General features: G+C 37.6%; 2 protein-coding genes across 4 annotated transcripts in view; both read left to right on the top strand.

Annotated features, from left to right (window-relative positions):
* LOC144636696 (uncharacterized) overlaps positions 1–25,605 on the top strand; it is a 366,639-nt gene that overhangs the window by 236,106 nt on the left and 104,928 nt on the right. The window lies entirely within an intron of this gene.
* LOC144636698 (uncharacterized) overlaps positions 1–25,605 on the top strand; it is a 105,226-nt gene that overhangs the window by 5,896 nt on the left and 73,725 nt on the right. For all 3 annotated transcript variants that reach the window (XM_078495884.1, XM_078495885.1, XM_078495886.1), the window contains exons 6-7: positions 5,047–5,195; positions 23,164–23,256. In XM_078495884.1, the coding sequence (XP_078352010.1) occupies positions 5,047–5,195; positions 23,164–23,256 (242 nt within the window). The remainder of the gene's footprint in view (positions 1–5,046; positions 5,196–23,163; positions 23,257–25,605) is intronic.

The raw sequence follows: 25,605 nt of genomic DNA, 5'->3' as shown, positions 1-25,605 counted from the left end.
GGTCCCCCGTACAGTGCAGCATTTTGTATTACTTTTTCTATCCATGCCCAACAGGTTATGCCAAGGTCTTTCATTAGCAGCTGTAGGTTATATATTCAAACGTAAGTCTGAATGACTTTAGCTTCAAAGACATACTGTAATGTTCTTTTTTTTTACAGTAAATGACATAGCACAGCCCATTCGCATTACGTACAAACAGCTCTCTCTCGAAATGAATTACATTCTATAGATCAAAGCTTTGGTTTGTTTGCTGTTCTCTCGTCTACCTCTGCCGCTTTCTCTAACCGCCCTAAACTATCTTAGTTTTTGATTCTGCGTAAAACTGTTTGGGCATTTCGGTTTCCAGTTACAGCAAGAGATTTCAAAGCACTAGGAAATGCCTAAAAAGGAGGAAACTACAATCCACAAGTCTTATGGCAACTTTTCCACTTAAATACAGAAGTAATGAAACACGTCTGTGCTGACCAGTCAGCGCCTTCATTTGCAATTCAAGTCGCCTCACAGAATTCAACTGAAAGAGCCATGGCATCTTTTTTGAGCTTTTCTCAGGGACCAAAACTTGTTGTTTTCTCACGAATCGAGCTTCAAACTGGGCAGCACATAAGTGTTTAAAGTACCGCAAAGTCTCGCAAGATTGCAGCTCTCGCAGCATCTTTCGAATCATGTTTGGTGTGTAATGGAGACCTTGTGTAGGTTTTCTCGGGGCCAGAATGCAATGATCGCACAATTTGACACTTCCCTTTCGTCTTAAGAAGACATTTTTGAGAAGGGAAAGGGTGGTGGGCTAGAGGAAGGTATAACAAATCTTTCCAATATGACCAAAAAACTAGCCTCTTTACTTGGTTGGCGTATGGCTTACTTAAAGCCCCCAATCGTCCGAAGTATTAATATTTGGTACGCTTGCCTCAAAGCACTTCATGATAGTGTTACCTCTCACTTAAAGAAGTAAAATAGTGCGGGGAGAACATTGTCTTTGATCGTTATTGGCCAATATCCATCCGGAAAAGATGGAGAAGAGAGGAAAAGACATTGAAATCCATATTATAATGGCCCGCAAACATCACTTCCTTGAGTTAAATACAGGGAAATACCTGCTAGTAAGAGCCTACTTTTTCCCAGGTTAGCCGAAACGGGTTCTTGTATAAATGGTAGTAACACAAATTATTTTAGGCTATTCAGGTTCTTAATAAGTTCTTATTTTCTAAAGAAAATGTACTATAATGCTTATAGAACTTTTAGTGATATTCGGCCTATTCCTTGTGTAAAATTTGCATACCACATAAGTGCTTATGTAAAAAGCACTAGCCATTTAGAATATGGCATTATATATACGCACAGTTGTGCTTTGTAAAAACTTCCCAAAAAACATTTTTAATCAGTTTAAGAAAATAACAACTTGTTTCCAAATTTGAGGCCAAATAGATTCTTATACAATCGGGGTCTAATTTCCAAATTTTAGCCTAACAGGTTTTTAACTTTAGGGTTCTTACCCGCGAGTTTTTACTGTATATATATTTTAAAACCGAAAAACAGGACTAATCTCGTGTCCTCCCAATCCGATTCTTAAAATACATAAAAAAACAAGAACCTTTTCATTGCTACTGAGTGTAAAAATAAAAATTTTGCAGTTTCTCGGAAAAAGAGAAATCCCAAAATTAATGAGACTAATAGATTCAAACAACGAGAAGGCGTCACAAGGGTTCCATCACACGCCAAACATGTTGCCAAAGATGATGCGAGAGCTTTCATTCAATCGCCAGATACTGAATGAGTGATGTACTGGTACTCATTATGCAAGGAAATTGGCTGCCAAGAGCTGTGGTTCCGGACGGTGTTTAAAGTTCAAACAAAATACACTCAAGTACGCAAAATTGTTTCATCGATGTTTGGTAAACAGTTGTGAAAAGCTATTCATGCTTTCTCACTCCTGGGATGCGATTCTACAAACTTTGATGTTCATAATGGAAAGCAAAATACTTGGAAACTCATACGTATTAACACAGGCTTATCAAGAGACCTTAGGATGATTGGAGAAAGCAGCGGGGTAGACCCGAGAACGGACTTTGCTGGAGGGGAGCTTCTGTCTGAATCTCTTCCCAAGCAAAGCTGACTAACTTGTACTATGGATGAGTCATGTTGTGTCAAAAGAAACAGAATAGCAAGTCTCTTCAACAAACGTCATTCAATCTTCCACTTAGGTTCGTGATTTAGAAAGACACATTAAAATTATTTTCCTTTGGTCAGGTAGCCCTCATTTTGTTTTACAAGATAAGAGTGTGTTTTGGGCAGCCCAATGAAGAGCCGAAAGCCACAACTGACAGTCACTTTCTGCAAAATAATTTTTTTTGACTTATTCTGAAATATCTTGTCAACTTTTGCATTGTTTTTTTTTTTGTTCTTGATGTTTTTCGTTGGTTTTCGACGACGGGTGACAGCATTATATCATTTTTTACACATCCTCAACACTCGGCATCATATATGTCACTATTTCAGACACGAAGTCAGAAAATAATGTAACATTCATCCCAGAATGATAATGGCTGGGTACAGTCTACTCACTGTATTACTGCCTACTGTATCGGTGCCTACTGTATCTGTGCCTAAAAAGTAGCCAGGAACGTCGTGATTGAAACGAAGTATTATGTCAAAAAGCTGAAACTGAGACCTACACGTCACTAAACACGGTCCCAGGCAAACGCTCTTACATCAAAACATTCACGGGGGAAAATTGCTATAATAAACATTTTTGTATCATAAAGTAGACCTTCTTCTCAAAGATTCAGAAAAATTTAAAGGCTACGTCGCTTATACATCTTTCAGTTTTAAACGTACGAAGGCTAAGGAAATAAAGCAGGCAAGATTCGTAATGAACGTAACAGTCTTGAATATCATTTTTTTGTTGTTTCTTGAAAGCTACCTTCAAGGAAATGTATGTTTGTGCACGGAAGTTTAAAAGCAGCTGCATCGCAAATTTGTTGCCAAGCCCGTGCAATCTCGGGCACCACTGTGAAAACAACACGAAATGAATAACAAACCTTTAACATATAGATTTAGGCACGCCTAAAAGCGGAGCTCCCCATTTATTTAATTTTCACTGGAGCTTACAATGTTTTCATTCTAGTGAATAAGCGTTTATGGCGGTTTATAGGTGCAAGACAAATTTAAATAACTCACGGTTAAACAGAATGTCAGCAGTACGACAAAAATAATAATCTTAAAGCGGGGCAAAGTCATTACTCATGGCACGAAAAATTACTTTAGAGTACAGTAATTTATCTGCTTTCTAGCAAAAGAAAATAGTTTCGCGATCCTGTTATAGTTTCGCAGCAGTTTAGTAGACTCCACAATATCTATTACATTAATATAGGATATATTCAACGTGAATCGTAGAGTCTGTCGGAGAAGCTCAATCGGTAAGGTGCCAGTCTGCGGATCTGAAGGTCGTGAGTTCAAATCCAAGAGGGTCAAGTTTTTTTTTTTTCTTTTTTTTTACTTTTCTTTTTACCCCGTAGCAATAAAATGGTTTGTTTATCATATCAACCCGATTTAGCTTTCGAATGCTCCTTCGTGTACGATGCTGGCTTTACAGATAGACACGAAAGTCATCGATCGATTATGGCTCTCAATGTCCACTTTTTTGGCGGTCGATTACTTTCTACACGTAATTTTCAGCCACATTTTGTTTCATTGCTTCTTGTTTTTCTTTTCAAACCTCTTTAAATTTTAAAGGCCGCCTTTATACGGCCGCCTTTATACGCTTCACTCCATCTACCATCAAACTATATGGCCGCCATGTTGCGCGACTCCGTACGTACGTACGCGCCCGCAAACCATGCCGCTATCCATGTTGACCATGACAACTCATTTCGATAGTGTTCCTTCTTTCATGGTTATGGTGCTACGCTTAGGAGCTCCGCTAAAAACGACTTATGCAGTTCAAACGCGCTCTTGAGTAGAGACATTTGAAAGAACAAAATGTGACTACTTCTTTCTTGGAATTTGTAACATTCTTGATGTCATCAACGAATGAAACGGAGAACAAGTTATAATAAAATCTTAGAATATTTTTAAGCACCAATTGCAATCTCTAAATTTATTTTCTACTGTAGCCGATCAACAACACCTGTTTTGGGTATTTTCTGTTGGGGAAAATTTTATCAAATATTGTTTTTCCTAACCAAGTTTATTGTCACTGTTCGTTTTCCTTTTAACACCAAAGCGAGGCTTCAGTTAAAAGGCGTCATTTTAACGGATTTTACCAAATTTTTAACGTCAGCAAGTGATGAATTTTAAAAATATTGCCTTTCTTAAGTGTGGAAAGAGCAAATTGAAAGAGCAAATGGTTTGCAGGTGAACGTGAGCGAAAAGTTTCTGTTCCTATGTAACAGAAAAGTAGAATGCAGTGACACGTCACACTAAACAAGGACAAATATCATGTGATTTCTTTGCAAGCCGTGATGCTTTCCATAAAATCGACTTTCATAGAGTCCTATCAGTTGTCTGGATAACATGTATTTTCTTATTGATTAAGTTTCTATGAATAAATTGAGTGGCATTTTCAGCCTCGTTCTCATGTGAGACCTTTTTTGACCTGTACTGACTGACAAAAACATAGCTATAACTCAAAACGTATACCACAATTTGAAACCACAAACTACCTAGCGTGAAAGTGGAGGTTTTAATCTATTGAAATCCGTTGTCAAATCTTTTCAGTACTCTTGAAGTGCAAAAAATCATTTCTGTGCTCCTAGCTCCCGGACTATGCAGGGAAAGAAGGTATACTCTTTATCCCTCAGTTCATGCTACAGAGGCCAGATCTAGAGTTAAGCGGTGGGACCAACATTGTAGGGCAGCTGGCTTTTATATCTTAGTGGAGTTTAGCGTGCGAATTTTTCTACGAACTTGACGCTGGTTTTTATATAAAAGGCACAATTGACTTTGGTTGTTATAAAAATCAACTTTATAACCGCACCTGACTCAAACTAAAATCAGAGTTATTTTCTGGCGTAACATTTATTCCCTTATTGAAAATTTTGTAATTCGTAGATGAGAATGACCGACGAGGAAAGGGCAGCAAAGGTTTCTTAATAGAAGCACTCGAGGAAAGGTTGATGGAATTCCATCAACTTGGATTAAGAGACCTGCCATACAGTCATCCTTTGGGTCGTATGCAAAAGTATATGGGGCTCCTGAAGGTATCTAGTAAGCTGGGTATTATTTAAGTTTACATGATCTAACTTTACATTATCTAAAGTAAGAAATTATGTAACAAGTAGGGAAAAGTGCTTTTACAAGGAAACGTTTCTGTTACAACGAAACGATAGACTGAAAGACCAAAAGATTATGAACACGCTAAGAACATTTAAAAGGTACTGAATCTGCTTTGAACGCACTATAAGTATTCTCCATTTGTCAAAAAAAAAAAATTGACAAATGCATTGTATAGTTTGAATGAACGCTTGCTGAAACAATCATTGCCATCGTCGCAATAGTGTGGGAATTTATAGCATGTTTTATACACATTTGGCCGTCTGAATGCATTCTACCGTGCTTTCCGGCAGTCCCACCTTAGTATAAAAATAAAAATAAAAATAAATAAAAATAAAAGAACAAGAACAACTAAGAACATTTAATTACATATTTCGAAACAGGTACAGCATTGCTAATTATCACTATATCACGACTAGTTATCACTTGTGTTATATCATGAAATTACTATGTTTCAGTGTGAACGGTGTTGCTAATATATATGGGTTATTGACCAAGCGTGAGGTCAAGATGGCAGGGTATTGGCCAAGTTCTTATCTTGCGTGTTTATGGACCGAGACGAAGTCGAGGTCCATAAACACGCAAAAAAAGAACGAGGCCAATATCCTGCCATCTTGACCGAACAAGCTTGGTCAATAAATGATTTATTATTTGACTTTTTTCGAGTACTGAAAAGGAAGCCAGTTGCATGCACAATCAATGGCGCACGCTAAAATCGTTTCATTGGTTTAAAAGTTTAACAAGTGATCGACTGTTGAATGAATCAAGTTGAAGTAAAACGACGCGACAACAGCGAAATTCAACTATTTTTAACCGTCAAAAGGATATTGAAATGGCTAAAATTGCGAATCAACGTTGAGTTTGAAGCCTTAAAACAAGAATGTCCATTCCATCTGGCCGCCAGCGTTTGATTATTAGCCGTTTTGCAGAGTACTTGCTCGCTTCTGGCGCTTTTGTGGTGCAAACCTGTCCTGACACGAGCTGAATATTGAAATTGTGATTGTTGAAAGCGTTTGGGATTTACCACTTCACGGGAAAAGCTTGAACTTTCTTACATCGTTGATATAAATGTTCGACCCGACCTTATTCGACGTGAGCATTAGAGGCTTCGGTGAAAAGATGTTTTAAAAGCTTTCAGTGCCTGGTTCGCCGTACCGTCCGCTTTCTTCCATTTTGAAGATTTTACACAAACGGCTAGTTTGCCGAAGTCTTTTTTCTTCAGGTATGTCACTGATTTCTTTCCCTTTTCCGCCGAAAATAACCGATAACATGTCTTCAAGTCGCTTTGCGCTTTAATTTTTGTGGGAGCTGCCCCCACATTGGCATCGACTGAGGGATTTATTTATTTATTTATTTATTTATTTATTTATTTATTTATTTATTTATTTATTTATTTATTTATTTATTTATTTATTTATTTATTTATCTAGGGGCAACCGCACAAACAAGATAGTGACAATCATTTTTTTGTGATTTTCGTGGTCGGTTATAACATTTAACATTATTTCACTGTTATTGAATCTCCGAGATCATCTGTTTACATGTAGTTAGAAAATACCATGAACGCCACATCCATGAAAGAGGAAAAGTAGAGCGGTACTACTTATTCGGGGAGTGTCACGGAGACAATACGGAGCGGGATATCCTCTTTGAGACGTGTGCCCGTGTAAATGTTAAATTTTGAAAGAAACATCTTCAAACTGATAATGGATACGGAGTGTCCGGAACATGTCTTTGAAATTTAGAAGTGTGTTTATTTTTTCAAATGTTTAATTTCGCTCATACTTTTATGAAATTTTGCTAATATTTATTTGAAAGGTGCGATAGTCTTTAACTTTCTAAACATGCACGATAGTGGCCCTACACCACTTATATATCAAACAACGTAGCTCCTAGCTTCCTAGTCAGCAAAGGAATCAAATTGTTTACAATTTTTGCTGGACGCACATTCTTGGGACATTTGCCCAGCAAAATTAAGATAAAGATATACGAACGAACATTTCGCTCGCATAGCTTGATTTCTCGGTGGTGTTTTTTTTTTCTACACTACAAGCGTTCCAATTCTATTGACATCAGCGGTTGAAGTCTCACTGAAACAGCCGGCGTTCGATCTCAACATACTGAAATATAAAAAATTACTGTTGCGTTTGTTCAGCCTTTAAACTTTTAAATAAAACGGCATACTGACTTGAAAAAAAGAAAAAAAAGAAAAATAATGGCTTCCATTTGGATTTGAACCAACGACCAAGGCATACACAACTTCTGTAGAAGTGTTTTCTACCAACTGAGCTATCGTAACTTTGGATGGTACAGAATATTTTGTTTTGTATATTTTACCTGATATTATATTTGGACGCGCTTTAAAAAAAACATGTTTAATTACTCGGTTATGAGTAAGCAAAACACTAAAAAATCGCTCTGTTTTAGTTTGTCGTACAGAGATAATTTCCACCAAATTTCTCCACTGCATGTTGCAATAATATTCAAGCGTAGTGAATGATTTAAATTTATGCAATTACAGAGCAATGTATGGGCACGTTGCACAGAATTGCTTATTTCTCGAATCTTGAAAGATCCACACCAAAAACAAAAATGTAGGGTTATTAAGAGTCATACAAAGATACTTCATGCCACATTGTAGAATGAAAGGTGTAATATTCGAGCGAGAAATGAATTATTTAATCACAGAGATGATTTACATAATTACAGAGCAATGTATAGGTACATCACAGAATCGCAAATTTCTCAACTCTTGAAAGATTTTTATCAATAATCAAAACGTAGGGTTATTAAGAGTCAAACAGAGATACTTCATGCCAAATTTTAGACTGAAAGGTGTAATATTTAAGCCGTAGAATTATTTAATGTTACTTATTTCATCATTAATTACAGAGCAATGTATGGGCACGTTGCACAGAATCGCAAATTTCTCAACTCTTGAAAGATTTTTATCAAAAATCAAAACGTAGGGTTATTAAGAGTCAAACAGAGATACTTCGTGCCAAATTTTAGACTGAAAGGTGTAATATTCAAGCCGTAGAATTATTTAATGGTACTTATTTCATTAATCATTACAGAGCAATGTATGGGCACGTTGAACAGAATTGCTAATTTCTTGGCTCTCGAAAGATTTTCATCAAAAACAAAAATGTAGGGTTATTAAGAGTCACACAGAGATGCTTCATGCCAAATTTTAGACTGAAAGCTGTAATATTCGAGCCGTAGAATTATTTAATCGTACTTAATTATTTAATTATTTAATTTTATTTATTTTATATCTTGTTTGTGTAATTATTTATTTATTTATTTATTTATTTATTTATTTATTTATTTATTTATTTATTTATTTATTTATTTATTTATTTATTTATTTATTTATTTATTTATTTATCTAGGGGCAACCGCACAAACAAGATAGTGAAAATCATCTTTGCGATTTTCGTGGTCGGTTATAACATTTAAGAAGGACTTTAAATAAAAACCGCGCTTGTACTGGCAGAAAATTGAAAAATCAAATTCCTTCATTTTTTTGCTCATTAATAGCTTTTAGGTAGATAAGAAACCTGATGTATTTTGTTCCCCCCAGAAGTCTTCTAATTTCGAGAAAAAAACCAAAGTCAGTTTTCGTGATCGGAGCCTCAAAGTGACACAATTTTCAACCCGAAATTCGCTATCGTTAACTCTCGTCGCGTTCACAAACAAAGCCACATTGAGAACTTTGGATGCTTTCTATCGACAGAGACACTCTTTTCCATTCGCTAAAATATAATTTCAGGGCTTAAGCAAAACTCTTCGAACTGAAATAATTAAAAAGGTGGGGAATACTTTTCACGATACTAGAAAGTCGAATTAAACGGTAGTTTTCAACGGAATTATTTAATATGTGGTATAACTCCAAATTTTCTCAATTGTCGTTTAAACACACATGTAAATGTTTATCTAAGACATACCTGAGAATTGGCTCGGGTTGTTGAAGGCAGCATATTTACCAATGCATCGTAGTCCCACAAAATGTTGTGATATCGATCAAAATAGCCTAACTGACAGCTAAACATTTCTTGGCTCCAAAATACAACAAAGCAACTGTTAAGCGCGAAATTCCTTTTGCATCTTCATCCTTAGCAATTTTCCTTTATCGTGGTTCTTTTCTCTTGACGAAAGTGTGTACAGAACTCCAGAACGATCAATTTGCTTCCTCAAACTGCGTTGGCGGTGCTGGAGAATTGTTTTGCGTTATTTTAACTCCGTGACATTCTCGACCCCAGAGCTCTTACTGCGCAGACTCACTTACGTCACAATATCGTGTTTCATGTCACGTGTATTATGTCACGTAAGTCACAAATCTAATCTTGTGCCAAAATGGCGAAGAGGTTTTGTGATCAAAATGGACCTTAATTGACCCAGGTTGGCTTTTTTATCTCACTCTTTCGTTGAAAAGGGAATTTTGCAATGGAACATTCGGCAAGAAGAAGGAAAGACGAGCATTTGGGGTTAAAACATTCATTATCGTGGCGTTTGGCAATTAGAAGTATTTACACAGTTTACGGTCATGCTGTGAAAATTTGCCGAAGTTTGATGCCCTCTAAGTGAGAATCTTTCCAATAACCCGAGCCAATTCTCAGGTATGTTTAATAAGAATATCTGTATGCACGTTTGAGCAAGAATTGAAAAAAATTAATGTTATACCACATGCTAAATACTGCCGTTGAAAATTACTATTTCATTCAAATTTTTGTTATCGTAAAAAGCATTCCTCGTCAGTTCATTTTTTTCAGTTGGAAGAGTTGCGCTAAAGCCCTGAAATTATATTCTTGCGAAAGAAAAAGAGTTTTTATGTTGATAGGAAGTGACCAAATTTCTCTGTGCGGTTTTGTAAGCGAACGCGAGTAGTGTTCATAATAGCTAATTTCGGGTTTAAAAGTTAGGAAATTTGTGACTTCGACCACCAAAATCGATTTTCTTTGTTTTCTTAAAATTAGAAGACCTCTAGGGGAAACAAACTACATCAGGTTTCTTATCTACCTTACAGCTAATAATGAGCAAAAAACGAAGAAAAATCGATATTCCAATTTCTGCCAGGAAATCAAATTCTTGCTCGGCCGTTCGTAAAAGTCATTCTTAACATTATTTCACTGTTATTGGCTCTTCGAGATCATCCGTTTATATATATATTACATGTAGTTAGAAAATACTTTGAACGCCACATCCATGAAAGAGGAAAAGTAGAGCGGTACTACTTCTTCGGGGAGTGTCACAGAGACAATACAGAGGGGGATATCCTCTTTGAGACGTGTGCCCGTGTAAATGTCATATTTTGAAAGACACATCTTCACACTGATAATGGATGCGGAGTGTCCGAAACATGTCTTTGAAATTTAGAAGTGTGTTTATTTTTCCAAGTGTTTAATTTCGCTCATACTTTGAAGAAATTTCGCTTATATTTTTTGATAGTCGATAGTCTTTAACTTTCTAAACATGCACGATAGTGGCCCTACACCACTTATATATCAAACAACGTAGCTCCTGGCTTCCTAGTAAGCAAAGGAATCAAATTGTGTACAATTTTTGCTGGACGCTGTGGGACTTTTGCCCAACAAAATTAAGATAAAGATATACGAACGAAAATTTCGCTAGCATAGCTTGATTTCTCGGTGGTGTTTTTTTTCTACACTACAAGCGTTCCAATTCTATTGACATCAGCGGTTGAAGTCTCACTGAAATAGCCGGCGTTCGATCTCAACATACTGAAATATCAAAATTTACTGTTGCGTTTGTTCAACCTTTAAACTTTAAATAAAACGGCATACTGACTTTTAAAAAAAACGAATGAGAAAAAAAAGAATAATTATAGCTTCCGTTTGGATTTGAACCAACGACCAAGGCATACACAACTTCTGTAGAAGTGTTCTCTACCAACTGAGCTATCGTAACTTTGTATGGTACAGAATGTTTTGTTTTGTATATTTTAATATTATATTTCGACGCGCTTTAAAAAAATACATGTTTAATTACTCGGTTATGAGTAAGAAAAACCCTAAAAAAACGCTTTGTTTTAGATTGTCGTACAGAGATAATTTCCACCAAATTTCTCCACTGCATGTTGCAATAATATTCAAACGTAGCGAATGATTTAAATATATGCAGTTACAGAGCAATGTATGGGCACGCTGCACAGAATTGCTAATTTCTTGACTCTTGAAAGACCCACACCAAAAACCAAAATGTAGGGATATTAAGAGTCGTACAGAGAAACGTCATGCCAGGTTTTAGACTGAAAGGTGCAATATTCGAGCCGTAGAATTATTTAATCATGATCACAAAGATGATTTACATAATTACAGAGCAATGTATAGGAATATCATAGAATCGCAAATTTCTCAACTCTTGAAAGATTTTTATCAAAAACAAAAATGTAGGGTTATTAAGAGTCGTACAGAGATACTTCATGCCAGATTTTAGACTGAAAGGTGCAACATTCGAGCCGTAGAATTATTTAATCACAAAGATGATTTACATAATTACAGAGCAATGTATAGGAACATCACAGAATCGCAAATTTCTCAACTCTTGAAAGATTTTTATCAAAAACAAAAATGTAGGGTTATTAAGAGTCAAACAGAGATACTTCATGCCAAATTTAAGACTGAAAGGTGCAATATTCGAGCCGTAGAATTATTTAATGGCATTTATTTAATTTTTACAGAGCAATGTATGGGCACGTTGAACACAATTGCTAATTTCTCGGCACTCGAAACATTTTCATCCAAAACAAAAATGTAGGGTTATAAAGAGTCATACAGAGATACTTCATGCCAAATTTAAGACTGCAAGGTGCAATATTCGAGCCGTAGAATTATTTAATGGCATTTATTTAATTTTTACAGAGCAATGTATGGGCACGTTGAACAGAATTGCTACTTTCTCGGCACTCAAAAATTTTGCATCCAAAACAAAACTGTAGGGTTATTACGAGTCATACAGAGATACTTCATGCCAAATTTTAGACCGAAAGGTGTAATATTCGAGCCGTAGAATTATTTAATCGACTTAATTATTTAATTTTATTTATTTTATATCTTGTTTGTGTAATTAATTGTGTGTGGGTTTGCTTGTGTCACGTGGTCTTCTGCGAAAGAGCCTGAGGCCAGAGCCTGGGGATGAGTGCGTGTGGAGTAGAAATCGGCCATATTGGATTTTGGCGTGTTTCTTTTTGTACTGTATTGATTTCAGCTGTTCCAGTAGTTGCTCGTCATTACAGCAGCTCACGAAGTCATACTAGCCAACATTTCGTTTGGCTGAAAGTCTGTGCAGGTTGCACATCAATTCAAGAGGAGCTTTTACGCTTACGCAAGCCAATATTGAGAGCCGCAAAAAGCGATAAGCTTATAATGATCGATCTCTTTCGTATCTGTCGAGCTAGCGTCGTACATGTAGGAATATTCGAAAACTAAATCGGGTTTCACAAGGTAAGCTTCATTAACGATGGATTTATCTAGAAACCAGAGCGTTGGCTAAAATCGAGTGCGTGGCTGCTTGTGTGACGGAACAAAAGGAAGAGCTTTTCAGATAAAACAGCACAATTTAATACATTTGTGCTTGAATCAGTCTATATGGCTATATGTTCTGATATATGTAAATTAATCTGCAATGCATACCTACGGAGCGATATAATAAACAAACCATTTTAGTGCTACTGGTTAAAAAAGAAAAAAAAAAGGAAAAAAGAAAAAAAATTGTCACCTCTGGGATTCGAACTCGAGACCTATAGCGATCTCTCGTTTCCCAGTCAGAAGCCAACCCGAGTGTACAACTCAAACATAATAATGTGAGGCGAAAATATCTTATATCGATGTAATAGACGTTCCGCTGTTTATCTGTTATCATGTACATCAAAGAAATGTTTGAATCACCTGCTGCTCATAAATTTTCAAGGAATGAAAACTAAACTTTAAAACTTGGCAAAATATTCAGTCGTGGCTCGAAGAGCTCTTTGATCTTGTTTTTTGATCTTTCTTAAACTGCAAAACAGGGTAAATTTCGCGAGTAGAAATTACTGCGGCTACTAAATTTGGCAATTTGCAAAAAAACGCAAAGATTATTTGCCGCAATAAATAGCAGCCTTAAGGTAATTGAATGTACTAAATGAATTCACAAAAAAGAAGAATACAATTTAAAATTATCGAGCCCACACACGTACGCATCGCGGACCGATTTTTGTATTAGGTGGTTGTTGTGGCAAATAAAATTCACGAAACTCGTTAGCATTTGTTGATTATTTTGTTTGTTCTCCTTATTTCACTTCAATACCTATTTCTTTGTTATCGGACTCCATTTCGCTAGAAACAGACAGAAAATACTTGTGTTGTTTCGGAAAATACTTTCATAGCTCAAATTTACGACTGAAAAGCTTTTTGAAGTAGCGACGACGGAACTGAAAACTTTTTTCGCTTGCGGGAACACAGCGGGCGATCCCGAGCGGTCAAGATGGCTCCATCTTGACCGCTCGCGGGTAGCCAGTCAGAGCACGAGATTCGTTTCATCTTGATCGCTCACGGAGCTAGTAAAATAATAAAATGATTTATCACTGCTCTTATAAGGAGTTTATTTTTTGATATTCTGCACGAGGTTTTTATCATATAAACACTTCCCTGGAACCACGTTACAGGGTTCCAAATGCTACATTGTCATCAAGGATGCTTTCACCTGCGAAACAGCCGGCTTAGTGTATGGCATCTCTTGCCGCTCTTGTTCGGCGAAACTGGCCGCACGCCATGGCAACGCTTCGCGACGTTGAGCACCTCCGCAGCAAAGAGAAGAACCTGCCGGGCTATCCTGTCGCAGAGCATTTTAATACAAATGGCCACACTATTCAAGATGCACAAGTCCGTAGCATCATGTTCTGCAACGGAAACACGCAACGAAAACACCAGGAAATACGACTCTAGTCTAGTGGGTTAGTGCTAAATTTTGTGGAAATCGTTACAGACCGGACAAAAGCACCAAACTTGGCATACAAAGACTTTTTACCATGCCATTTCCAAAAATCTAATGCTCCAAAAAATATTTTCACTTGAACGCAAATGTGATGTCATTTGTTACGTCACACTATAGTGTTTCTGACTTTTTGTGTAAAGGAAGATAAACAAAGTTCGGGTAAAGAGTTACTGCCTCTTATGCAGACAGAAAAGTACAAATCTTTGCAGCACTTATCAATAAATATAAATTAAAAAAAACGTGAGCTTTTTTTTTAAAAAAAAAAATGCTTTAAAAATTGATAAGGTTCCTGGTGCCTTTGCGGGAAGTCGTATTATTTTAGGTTTCTTCAGTTAGCCTTAGTGTCATTTTTTATTATGGATAAACCATTTTAAAAACATTTTAGATACTAATAATGTAATCGTGTAAAAAAAATATATTTCCTTGTGGTAAATATAGCTCGCCGGCGAACTTTAACAATGTCATGCGCCTGCATTACATCAGCGGATGTTAAAAAACTACATGATAAGAACATTTGCGCTTGAACTTGTGTGTTATTGAATTGCTGCAGCAGGGCAAGTGGCACGATAATTTTGAACTTTTTCCAAATAAAAACGAACAACGCAAAAACAAAAATTTTAAATAAATCTGCCGTGCATATCCCGAAGAAAGAGGAAGCACTACCGCATTGGTTATTATTTCCACACCACCACTCATCCCTCAATAATATGGCTTGGTCTACGAGGACCACCCATATTGTTTTGTTAACTATAATGTATAATTTCAGCAAAATGGACAGATTAATGGGTATACCGAAATTTGGACATGATACTGAGAACAGAAATTATATCCTTAGCGTTTAGTGTACAGTCCCACAGAGGGCGAGATTTTACTCTGTCTTCAAGAAATGTCTTCAAAAACTTATCTTCTTATATTTTGCGGTAGACCACAGCAAATACAGTTGCTGGGGCACTGTCCATTTTCCCTATATGCAAACATTGCTGGACTTAATAACGGTCATTGTCAAAAAGTTCTCGTTTATCTGGAAGACGTCAAAAAAATTTTAATTCTACGATCCTCATTGACCAATCCCACGAACAGGGAAACACCAGAGTCAAGGGCACTTAGAAATTGTGGGGATTACACAAAGCAGCTGGGTTAATTCTAGACAAGAACTGACAAGGCTCATCACCCAGTTGGATGGGCAACAGATGCCACAGCCAACTGATCCAGAGCGAGATGCTAGTCACCACAAAGAAGAAGATCAGATGGAGTTTTAGCAACAAGTTGCTAAGTAACTTTGCCAGTAAATCAGATTTGGCAACTCGCTCGAACGTGCGATTGATGAGCAATGCCAGGAGTCCTCAATACCAGATAGTGTGCAGTAACTGGAAGAAAGAGCGAAATTCACTGCCAAAGCACTAAGTTCGTTCACTGCCAAATCAAATAAATGCAATGCGCAAACCGACGAGTCGGTGTGTTCAGCCGTTGGTATATCAGCAGCCAGCAGTGTGAAGGCAATCTTTAGGAATACTTCGCCCACGAGAAGCATTCTTATCCCCCTTCATTAACTGATTATGGCAGGCTTCGTTTTGGCGTTAACAAGTTGGTCCTTCTCAGGCTATTGTAGGATACAGATACAAACGTGGATGACTGAATTTTTGAATGAAAAATTTTCGATGATAGCGCGTTGATTGTCATTTTCATCCCATGGAAACTGTTTACTGTTAAGAGTGTTGAAAGTACGAGATCGCTAACTGCCAGATAGCGTAATAACCTGCGCAAGGGCCGAGAAGAATTGGTTTGGTGTTCGGGTAAAGTTGGTCCCCAGGCAATAGTCCCAAAGAACTAAAATGCCTTTCTTTGAGATGTCAAGGACAAAGATGAGTTCTTCGACAAGAAGAGAATCATACGAATTGGGAGCATTCAAAATAAATATATGTCACAAAAGGTACTTCAGCACCTCGAGCTTAATAAACTTTGGTTCCGATGAGCTAAATAAATATACTATTCTAGTAGTTATTCCATTCTAATTTATTGGTAATTGTCAAGGGTAGTGCCCATCGAATGCTGGACTGCACTCATAAAGGAGCCGGTAGATACCAGAGTAATAGTTCATTGGCTTAACGGTCTTGAAAATGAGAAGACAAAAACTGAAATTCAAACAGTGGATTCTGATATTGTTGTTCTACGGATTGGCCAATTCTTTGACATGCAAGCGATATCCTTATAAGATGACTTATGGACGGCGTTTGGAGTTGGTTAGCATTTTCAGTACATCCACGTCAGTTTTAACTGCGGGAAACTAGGCAAGGAGCAATCACAGTTCCTTCCAGCTTTTCACGCCTATTGAAACTGGAACAGAACTCCTTCTTTCTGTGGAAAGAAAACACCCAAACGCCCTAGTCATTGTAACTGGTGACTTTAACCCAACCTCGACCGGTTTGAATGCTAAGGAACTGACTCTCCAGAACGGGTTAAAGCAAATGGTAAACTTCAAAACTCGAGATACCGGAATATTAGACTGGTTCCTAACGAACATGCCTAAACTATTCAAACTTGAACAACTTCCCAAAATCGGCACATCAGATCATTTTACAATCCTCGCAAAACCGACTATCTCCCACCCCCAAACTAAGAACAATAGGAAAGTGCGAGTCAGAGATATGAGGGATAGTGCGTGGCGGCCGTTTGGTAGATGGATGTTGGATAAGGACTGGTCCCATGTTATCGCTGCTCCTACGTGCAAGCAAAAGTACGTTTGATTTGTTCTCAAGTGACTTACAGGATGCCATTGAACGGTTCCTGCCGTGGAGAACGATTAAGGTTAACTGCTCTCATGACAGGCCCTGGGCTACTAAGAAATTAAAGATCTTGATCAAGAAACGCCAGGAGGCCTTTCTCAAACACGGCAAGAGTTCTGATACCTACAAGTTATGGCGGAACAAGGTTCAGACGGAAATAAGATCTGCTAAGAAACGTTTCTACCAAACCAAGGTTGCCGAGCTGGAGCTCGACCAATCAAATTAAATAGTAGGAACTGGTGGAGTCATATCAAACGGCTTACTGGGAAGGACATTAAACAAGACTGGTCCTACCAGTTCTTAGGTGAAAATTGTCCAGATACACCCGCCCTCGCTAATAAGGTCAACGATTTTTTTCTTGGTTTAACGGATCAGTTTACCCCCTTACAGCCTCCATCCTGCGCACCCCAAGAGGTTCCGTCCGAGTTCTTGGTATCAGAGAGTGAAGTACTGAAAGCCCTCCAAGCTGTCAAGACCCGTAAAGCTGTTGGACCGGATTTGATTCCTAACAGAGTGCTAAAGGAGTTCGCTCCAGAATTAGCCGCAGTAGTACGTGACATTTATAACTCCTCCCTAGTTGAGGGCTACTTTCCTGACTCCCTGAAAGCCACCATACTAAACCCGATTCCTAAGATTTCCCCCTCCACAACAAATCGAGAAAGACCTGCGCCCAATCGCTCTCACCTGCGCATTAGCTAAAGTGATGGAGGGTTTCACCCGTGCCCGTCTGATTTCCCAAGTTACTAATATGATAGACCCACGGCAATACGCGTGCGCTGGCCGGTCTACTACCGATGCGCTGGTTTACCTCCTTCAAGCGGTGTATGAAGCAGTCGACACTGGGAACAGCGGCGCAAGGCTATTTAAGGCGGATTTCTCTAAAGGGTTCGACATGATCGATCACGAAGTTCTCATCAAGGAATTAGAGAAATTGGACGTGCACCCCGTTTTGGTGAATTGGATTAAGGCCTTCTTAAGCAATCGAACCCAGGCTGTGAGAATCGGGAACACTGTGTCTGATTGGAAGACCCCTAAGGGAGGTATCCCCCAAGGCACCAAGTTACATGTAGGAGTAATCCTATTCTCTATTATGACGAACAGCCTCCTACGTGCTTGGAACCTTAGAATTAAGTTTGTCGGTGACACAACAGCCTTAGAAATCATCACTAGAAATAGTGTAAGCTTGCTTAACTTTGCTGCCAACGATATTTGTGAATTTTCAAACGAGCACAAGATGAAACTTAATCCTTCTAAATGCAACGAAATGTTAATCAATTTTATGAGTAACCATAATTTTGTAATTAACCCTATTATACTTGGAAATAACGTAATCCAACGAACCTCAACATACAAACTCCTTGGAGTTTACATCAGCAGCGACTTAAAATGGGACTACCACATAGACTATATTGTTAAAAAAGCGAACAAAAGACTCTTTTCCCTAAAGATACTAAAGCAATGCGGTGCCACGCCGGTAGCATTAGCCAAAGTATTTGTTACAATAGTGCGTCCTATTTTAGAATATGCCTCCCCTGTCTGGCAGAACATTCCTGACTTTTTAGATAAGAATATTGAGAGAGTCCAGAAGAGAGCCATGTTTATTATCTGCCCTTCCCTCGACTATAAGGAAGCATTACGGCTGCTCGGCCTCACTTCATTGAGAGAACGGCGCCAACATCTTTGCCGGCAGTATGTCTGTAAACTTCAGGATGTAAATAGCCCTCTTCATTTTCTTTTGCCTCGACGTGAGGAGATCGTACATAACTACGATCCGGCACAAGTCGTAGCACCATCAAGTCTTGCAGAACGAAGCGTTCTCAGGACTTCTTCACTTCTCGCTATTAATCTTGAACTAGCTTGTTTATAATAGAACCTTATATTGTATATATATAATTGTAATTAATAGTTTACATTTTTTTACCTTGTATTTTACTCTGGAATTCAGTTTTTTACTGCAATGAGTTTTTTTTTTTATTATTAAACATTACATTACAAAGAGAAAGAAAACTGCACTACAAGCACGGCTATTTTAACCTAAGCAGGGCCGTAACCAGACCTTTGCCATAGACAAGGCAAGATATTGCTAATGGGCTCTTGGGGCATGCTCTCCAGAAAATTTTGAAATCTAGAAGCTATGAATCTCTTAAGGAGACATTTTTCATGAGTTATTTCTTGAAAAATAGCAATCTTGTTCAACTTGGGATTATTTTCCCAACCAAACGTATTTTTTTTTTAATTTTGGGTAAAAATTTAGACGAGGCAAGAGCCTTTCTTACACGCAGCAAAACCCGTTTGTTACAGTTAGGTGTTCTTTACCACATTTTCAAAAGCTAGAGAGACTGACAGAGCAGTAATTTACATTCTGATAATGCTGCCCGGAGGAGCTCTTTTCTAAGACAGGTAGACCTGTTGAATATATTTCCCCAGACATGTAAGTACTGTCAGTAGAAAATCGCTGGTTATATTTTATTTAAAATCGCCCACTACATTTTATCATATTTAGGAGCTATTATTCAACAGGAATTCAATTGCTTTTCAGAATGCTTGGTTGTTACATATTAAAAAGCCGCATAACTTGGGTTTGGGAACATGTACAGAGACATACCGGTAACCTAAAATGTCTTCACCGGCAGCCTGGGAGTGGAAGTGGAAAGAGGAGATCTGGAAGCCGGAGTAGGCGACAATTTTAAGGCGGCCAAAGCACGCATTCAGCTAATTAAATGCTCCTACAAATTAAGATCTTTTCCAGATCCGGTGTAGATGTCGACGAACGAACTTATCCTTCACATAGAATTAAGAGGTAGTAGCAACAGCTTAGCTCAAAGTGCGGAAAATAAAGAAGGCAATACTCCTTACGGCGAAAGTTGTCAAAAAAAAATTATACCATAACCGAGAGAATTCTCACGTGATGATTGGTCCAAAGTTACGGTCGATGAGAGTATAGACCATGGAAGTGGCATCAGATCACGCCACGTACATGCACGCGCGGTCTAAAAGATGTGTAAGTTTGGTCTCCATGACTGAAAGCGAATTTCATCGTGTTTTGTTTGAACCAAGTACACATTTGTTTTCGGAATTCAGGATTGGTTTTCTACTAGGTGATCTATCGAAAGAAAATTGACCAGGCTATTGAATTTTTGGACTAACTGAGAAGAACGGTGCTAGCGAACCGTCAGCGGACTGTCGATGTTCAGTGAACGAGCGCTAACAAGATCTTCAGAAAGAAAGATAATCTTGCTTATTTCAAGCGATAGGCACACGCTCAACGAGAGAGGAAAAGGTAATTAAAATTGTTATTCTTTGAATTCTTGTCAATCTTCTTTTGTATCATTGTCGTTTTTACGTGTCGGAACGGAATCTTTACGTCCCACCAGCAAAGTTTCTTCATGGTCAGGCATCCATTTTGATAAATACTTGTTCAAGTTTGTTATGGTGTAAAACGCTCTTATAGACCATGTCCAAAACTTTGCAGTGAAACCACTCGCCTACGGCTCGTGGTTCCACTTGAGTTTTAAACATTTTCTGACGTCATTTCTATGGTCTATAAGAGTGTAGACCATGGAAAAATGTGGTCGATTTGATAATTGATCAACAAAAAAAATGTATTGAATGAATTTGCACTGTTTTGGTTTAAAATGCAAACCTTCTTCAGGGGCTGAGCAGAAGAGAAAGATTTCTTCTTTGGATGCCTTCGCGAAACACTCAGCATGCACATTGATGATGTGTAAATTAGCTTTTCCTCGTTAGTCTCGTTTTCATGTTATGCATTCCTGACATGCGTAGTACAGCATTTGAAATTTATGTGTTGCCAATAATTGGCAACAAATTAATTATTAAAGAGATGATAATAATAATAATAATAACATCTTTTATTTATACACAATAAATTTACAGCATAGCTGATGTGGTCGTGTATAAGTTAACTAATAAATAATCATAAAAAAAATAACACTAAAACAAATACGAATACTAACTAAACTTATTTACAATATACAAGACATTTACAATATATACATGCACTTAAGCATTGCACTTAAGATTGCCTTAAGCATTGTCTAAACGAAACCTGGCTTATCTATGGCTAATTGTTGCTAAATGACGCACAAATATGTAACATATTTTTGTGATGACGTAATTGCCTTTTCTCGTAGTTCCATGTTTTTGAAGCATTGGATTTTCTGAAAGTTCATGCTGAAAAAACTATGTGTGCCAAATTTGATGCTTTTGTCCGGTCTTTAACGATGATCTCACTTACAAGCTTGACTACTCATCAAGTTTCAAACTTGACTTCCACTGATGAAGGCTTTAAGCCTGAAGCTGAAGCGGAACGATATATTGTTAAATTGGCACTTTATACTCGAACTCTAGAACTTTATATTATCGAGTGATAAAGATGTTTTGTTTAAGTCTTAAAGATACGTTTATATATTAAGCAATAAGTGAAAATTGCCAGCCCATTCTCCGTAATGAAATGCCAAAATTTAGGTGCTGCCGAATTGCACTTTTTACGGCCTTTATCTTGAACATACACCCCCCCCCCCCCCTCCTAGAAAGGGCAAGGCCTACAACTTCCCAGAAAACTGGCTACGCCCCTGATTAATGCGTTACCCACCTTTAATATACAATCTTCGTTCACTGTCCAAAATCCACGCGCGCTATTGGTTAAAATAGATCACGTGATTTTGCTTTACCTGTCGTCAGCAAACTCCGACAGTGCAGTATTGACAATAATGCACAAAAATCGTGCATTATTGACAGTGTCTTCAGCTTCAAGGCTTGTAGAAGTGGAATAAAAATATATTCCTCAAATAATCAACGATCCAGTACCAAACAAAATCGAAGAGGAAAACAACTTGAAGCGCTTTCATGTTCAATGGTAAACTTCCGCTCAATAAATTCATTTTTGTGTTCGATTGAATTGACTTACTTGTTGCTTGATTGTGAAAGCCATCGACTTGCTTTGAACAAGCTTCTCGCTGACTGTATTTATGAACGACCACAGCTGATGAACGATTTTATGAACCATTTTAAGCTTTATTTCTGTACGGCTTATTTGTGATTTTAATATTATTGATCTAATCCTGTGTAATTATGTACTACACGTCTCACTTTTAAACATTATTGTTTGAAGTTCGTTAATCGCTTGCAGTCAATCAATCAATCAATTTATTAATGTCATGCGCGGGATGAGGTTGTCCTCTTTATCCGAGCCAGAGGCTCATGTTAAAAGCGCATGACAATAATTAAAATACATTATAAAAAAAATAGAAACTAGCATAAGTAAAAAATAATAAAAATAATTGTATATTAAAAGGGTTAGAATTATATTAAAATAATTGTATATTAAAAAGGTTAGAGTCTGTCCGTTCGTGTTTTGTTGACAAATAAACGCACTTGCTGGCCTCACAATGAACTCGAAATTTTCAATACTGCACTCGGCTACGCCTCGTGCAGTATTGAAAATTTCTCGTTCATTGTGCGGCCAGCGCGTGCGTGTATTTGTCAACAAAACATTTACAACAGTCTCTAACCCATAAACACTGACAACTTGATGTATTTTTTAAATTGTCCATTTTAAGGAAAGGGTCTCAATTTTTTGGGCTTCAATTTGAGGAAGGGACACACTTTTTGAGATCACTTCTTTACAACTTCTTTTTAAGTTTATGATAATGATAGTGAAAATTAGAGGATTTCAAAAGGAAAATTATTAAGCAACTGTCACGATAATACCAAATGATATTTTGACATTTGACATGTACATTAATTGTTAGTAGCGGAAATGATTTCTTAACATTATCCTTTTATTATCACCAAATTTTCAATAAAATCACTAAAGTTCATTTTTCAAACTGATATTCGACCGAGATATTTTGATAATCCACAATCCTGTACCTTGTATTTTCAGGCTCGATATCATCTCAAATTGAAAACGTTTAGTCACAGCCCCCAAAATACACGTTCCAATAAAGAGTTCATATTCGCATTAAATATCTGGCCACATTTAACAGTCTAAGACAACAGAACATGAGAATATGTTTTCAACTCTTAAAAGATTTTCCCCTTCTATTAAGACCTTGCTGAATTTGACATTTTAATTAATCATTTCCTTTTGCACAAGGAATCACTACTAGACGAATTTCCTAAAGATTTTCAAGAAAATTTGCTCGTGGTGATAAACGGTGAGGAGGACATTTCACCAGAAGATTTAGCGGTAAGCCCACTTGTGTATCATCTAAGTTTACATATTTAAAGATAAAGCCCATACCAAGTAGAGTAAGTTCAAAAGTGTTACAAAAGTCGGCAAAAACTACGACTACACTGTACTTGTTAATGCAATATGTATTTGCAATCTGCAATATTTCTAGCTGAAAGAGAACTAGAATACCAATAATGGCCTCCTATTCTCATAGAACTTGATTTTTTTAAACTTCAAAAATAATTGTAAAAGCCCGAATTTTCTATGATCTGCCTCATGCCTCATTTCTCAATAACAGGTGCACATATCATACTTGCGTTAACTTTTATTGCAAAAAGACATGTGTTGCAGAGTAATTGCAAATGGAAGGATGGGCGGAATCAAACAAAGTCTACAGGCTCCCTCCCAGACTTCGTTTCGCTCGCCGTTCTCAGCTCGCCTCGCTTTCCAATTTCTTTTCACCCCTCGCCCCACTGGGGAACCTGTTCGCAGGTTAAAAAGATCACGAATTATTTTCCTTTTAAGAGCAACGAGCGCGTTATTGTGTTATATCAGCGATTTGTAGAGTTCCACTTGTATACTAATGCAAAAGCTGCAATCTGATCGGCTGAGCTATTGCATACTATCGCCATTGGTGTGCAGTGGCTGAAGGTCTTCTACAGAACAGCGACATTTTCTCGTTTCTCCGAAATTTCGCAGGAAATTTAGAAGTATTATTTGAAAATTCAATTCCCGCGTAGACTAGAAGAAGGAAATTTACCGTTAAAACGTAAAAGTTACTGAATGAACAAATAAGCGCGACTTCACAATGTAGAAAAACAATTAGAGATTATTATTAGGTTTCATCAACTATCACCTCATAGAATTTGAGAGCGAATAATCTAATTGTTAATTATAGTTCACCATTAAATTTTCTCCGATTCTGATTGGTTTAAATTTATTACGTGACGCGATAGTGTTCATCCGGGGAGGCACTATTAGCCCATATTGCCCGTCCGACGAAAATACCTAGATGGATAGTACTCGTCCGTAAAATTTTTTTGGTAGACAAGCGGGCCTACAGAAAGAAAAAAACCCACTAAATTCACTGCACTAAGTGGGTTTCTTATCTGTTTCCGTTTTTCGTTCGTTAAATTTCGGCTTTCAAATCATTCACGTGAAAAGGCAAAAAATATTTTAAGATGCTCGTTTTTAAATGAGCGCGCGGAAAAAAATTGTGGTGAACAATAAAGCCGACAGAGTGTTTTTGTTTTGGAACTATATTTGATTAAAGATGACATCAAATTTCTGCGGGACAACTATCAGCCGATAGTTCCTCGACAGAAACACTCCATCGTTAAACTAAAAAGCAATCAAAACCAATCAGATTCGCAGATTTCCAATAGAACACGACACTAATTAATCTCGCCCTCTTTGTCTATGAGCAATAGTCAAGTCCGCTGCGCCTCGTTGACCATTCGCTCATAGAAAACTCGTAGTCGTAGTCTAATTGTTTTAGTAGAAACTCTAAAGGATTGCAGTCCAAAAACTACAGTTTTATGTACTTTTAAGCCAAAAATCAGGGAAAATGTATTTTTAAAGAGCAATATATACGCGTGCCATCGCGTTCTATCAGCGAATAGAGAACAATGGGAGGACTAATCAGATTTGCGCATTTCCGATAGAATACGACTGAGTTTCTACTAGTTAACAATTAGACGGCAAGCTCGAGGTTTCTACCGGCTGATAGTTGGCGATGAGCGAAGCCCCGAGCCAACTATCAAAAGCCGGTAGAAACCGAGAGCGAGCCGTCTAGTTGTTTTAGCATAACCCAGCTGCCGATTTATTAAACACAAAATATAGCTACAATCCCAGCCAAAACGGTTGAGACACTTTGCTAATTTTCACCAACTTTGGTACTACAGCTCATGTTTGTCAATCCCCCACCCCTATTTCAATGTTGTAAATGTTTTCGTTTTATGAAAACAAAGCCTGGTGAATTGCAAACCCCATAAAACAACATTGAGTGGAGGGAAGGGGATAACATGTTTCTCACAGGCTTGACAGGCAAGACATTCGCGAAAAATCTGTGAAATGCGTTTGTCTCAACTGGTTTTGTCCGGGATTTTAGAGTTGATTTTTTGAACGTTTTGTTGATAAAATTCTGCAAAAAACTGAGCGCGCGCACCAAGAGCCGTCTAACGATCGATAGAAGGCACCTGTGTAGCCAATCAGAACGCGCGATTTGCAATAGACGGCAGCTGGGCTATGCTAATTAACAAATAAAGAAGCCTCGACTGTGCTCTGTTCCGTTGTAAAGCACGCAGGAAGCGGCTATAGCACGAAAGAAGTGTAGGGGGAAACGCGAGCCGTAGGCGAGTGTTT

Source organism: Oculina patagonica, chromosome 13 (genome assembly GCF_052425735.1).
Source record: "Oculina patagonica isolate OP01 chromosome 13, crgOcupat, whole genome shotgun sequence".
NCBI classification, from domain to species: Eukaryota; Metazoa; Cnidaria; class Anthozoa; order Scleractinia; family Oculinidae; genus Oculina; species Oculina patagonica.
Note: the sequence above shows the minus strand (reverse complement) of the source record. Positions and strands in the feature narration are given on the sequence as shown.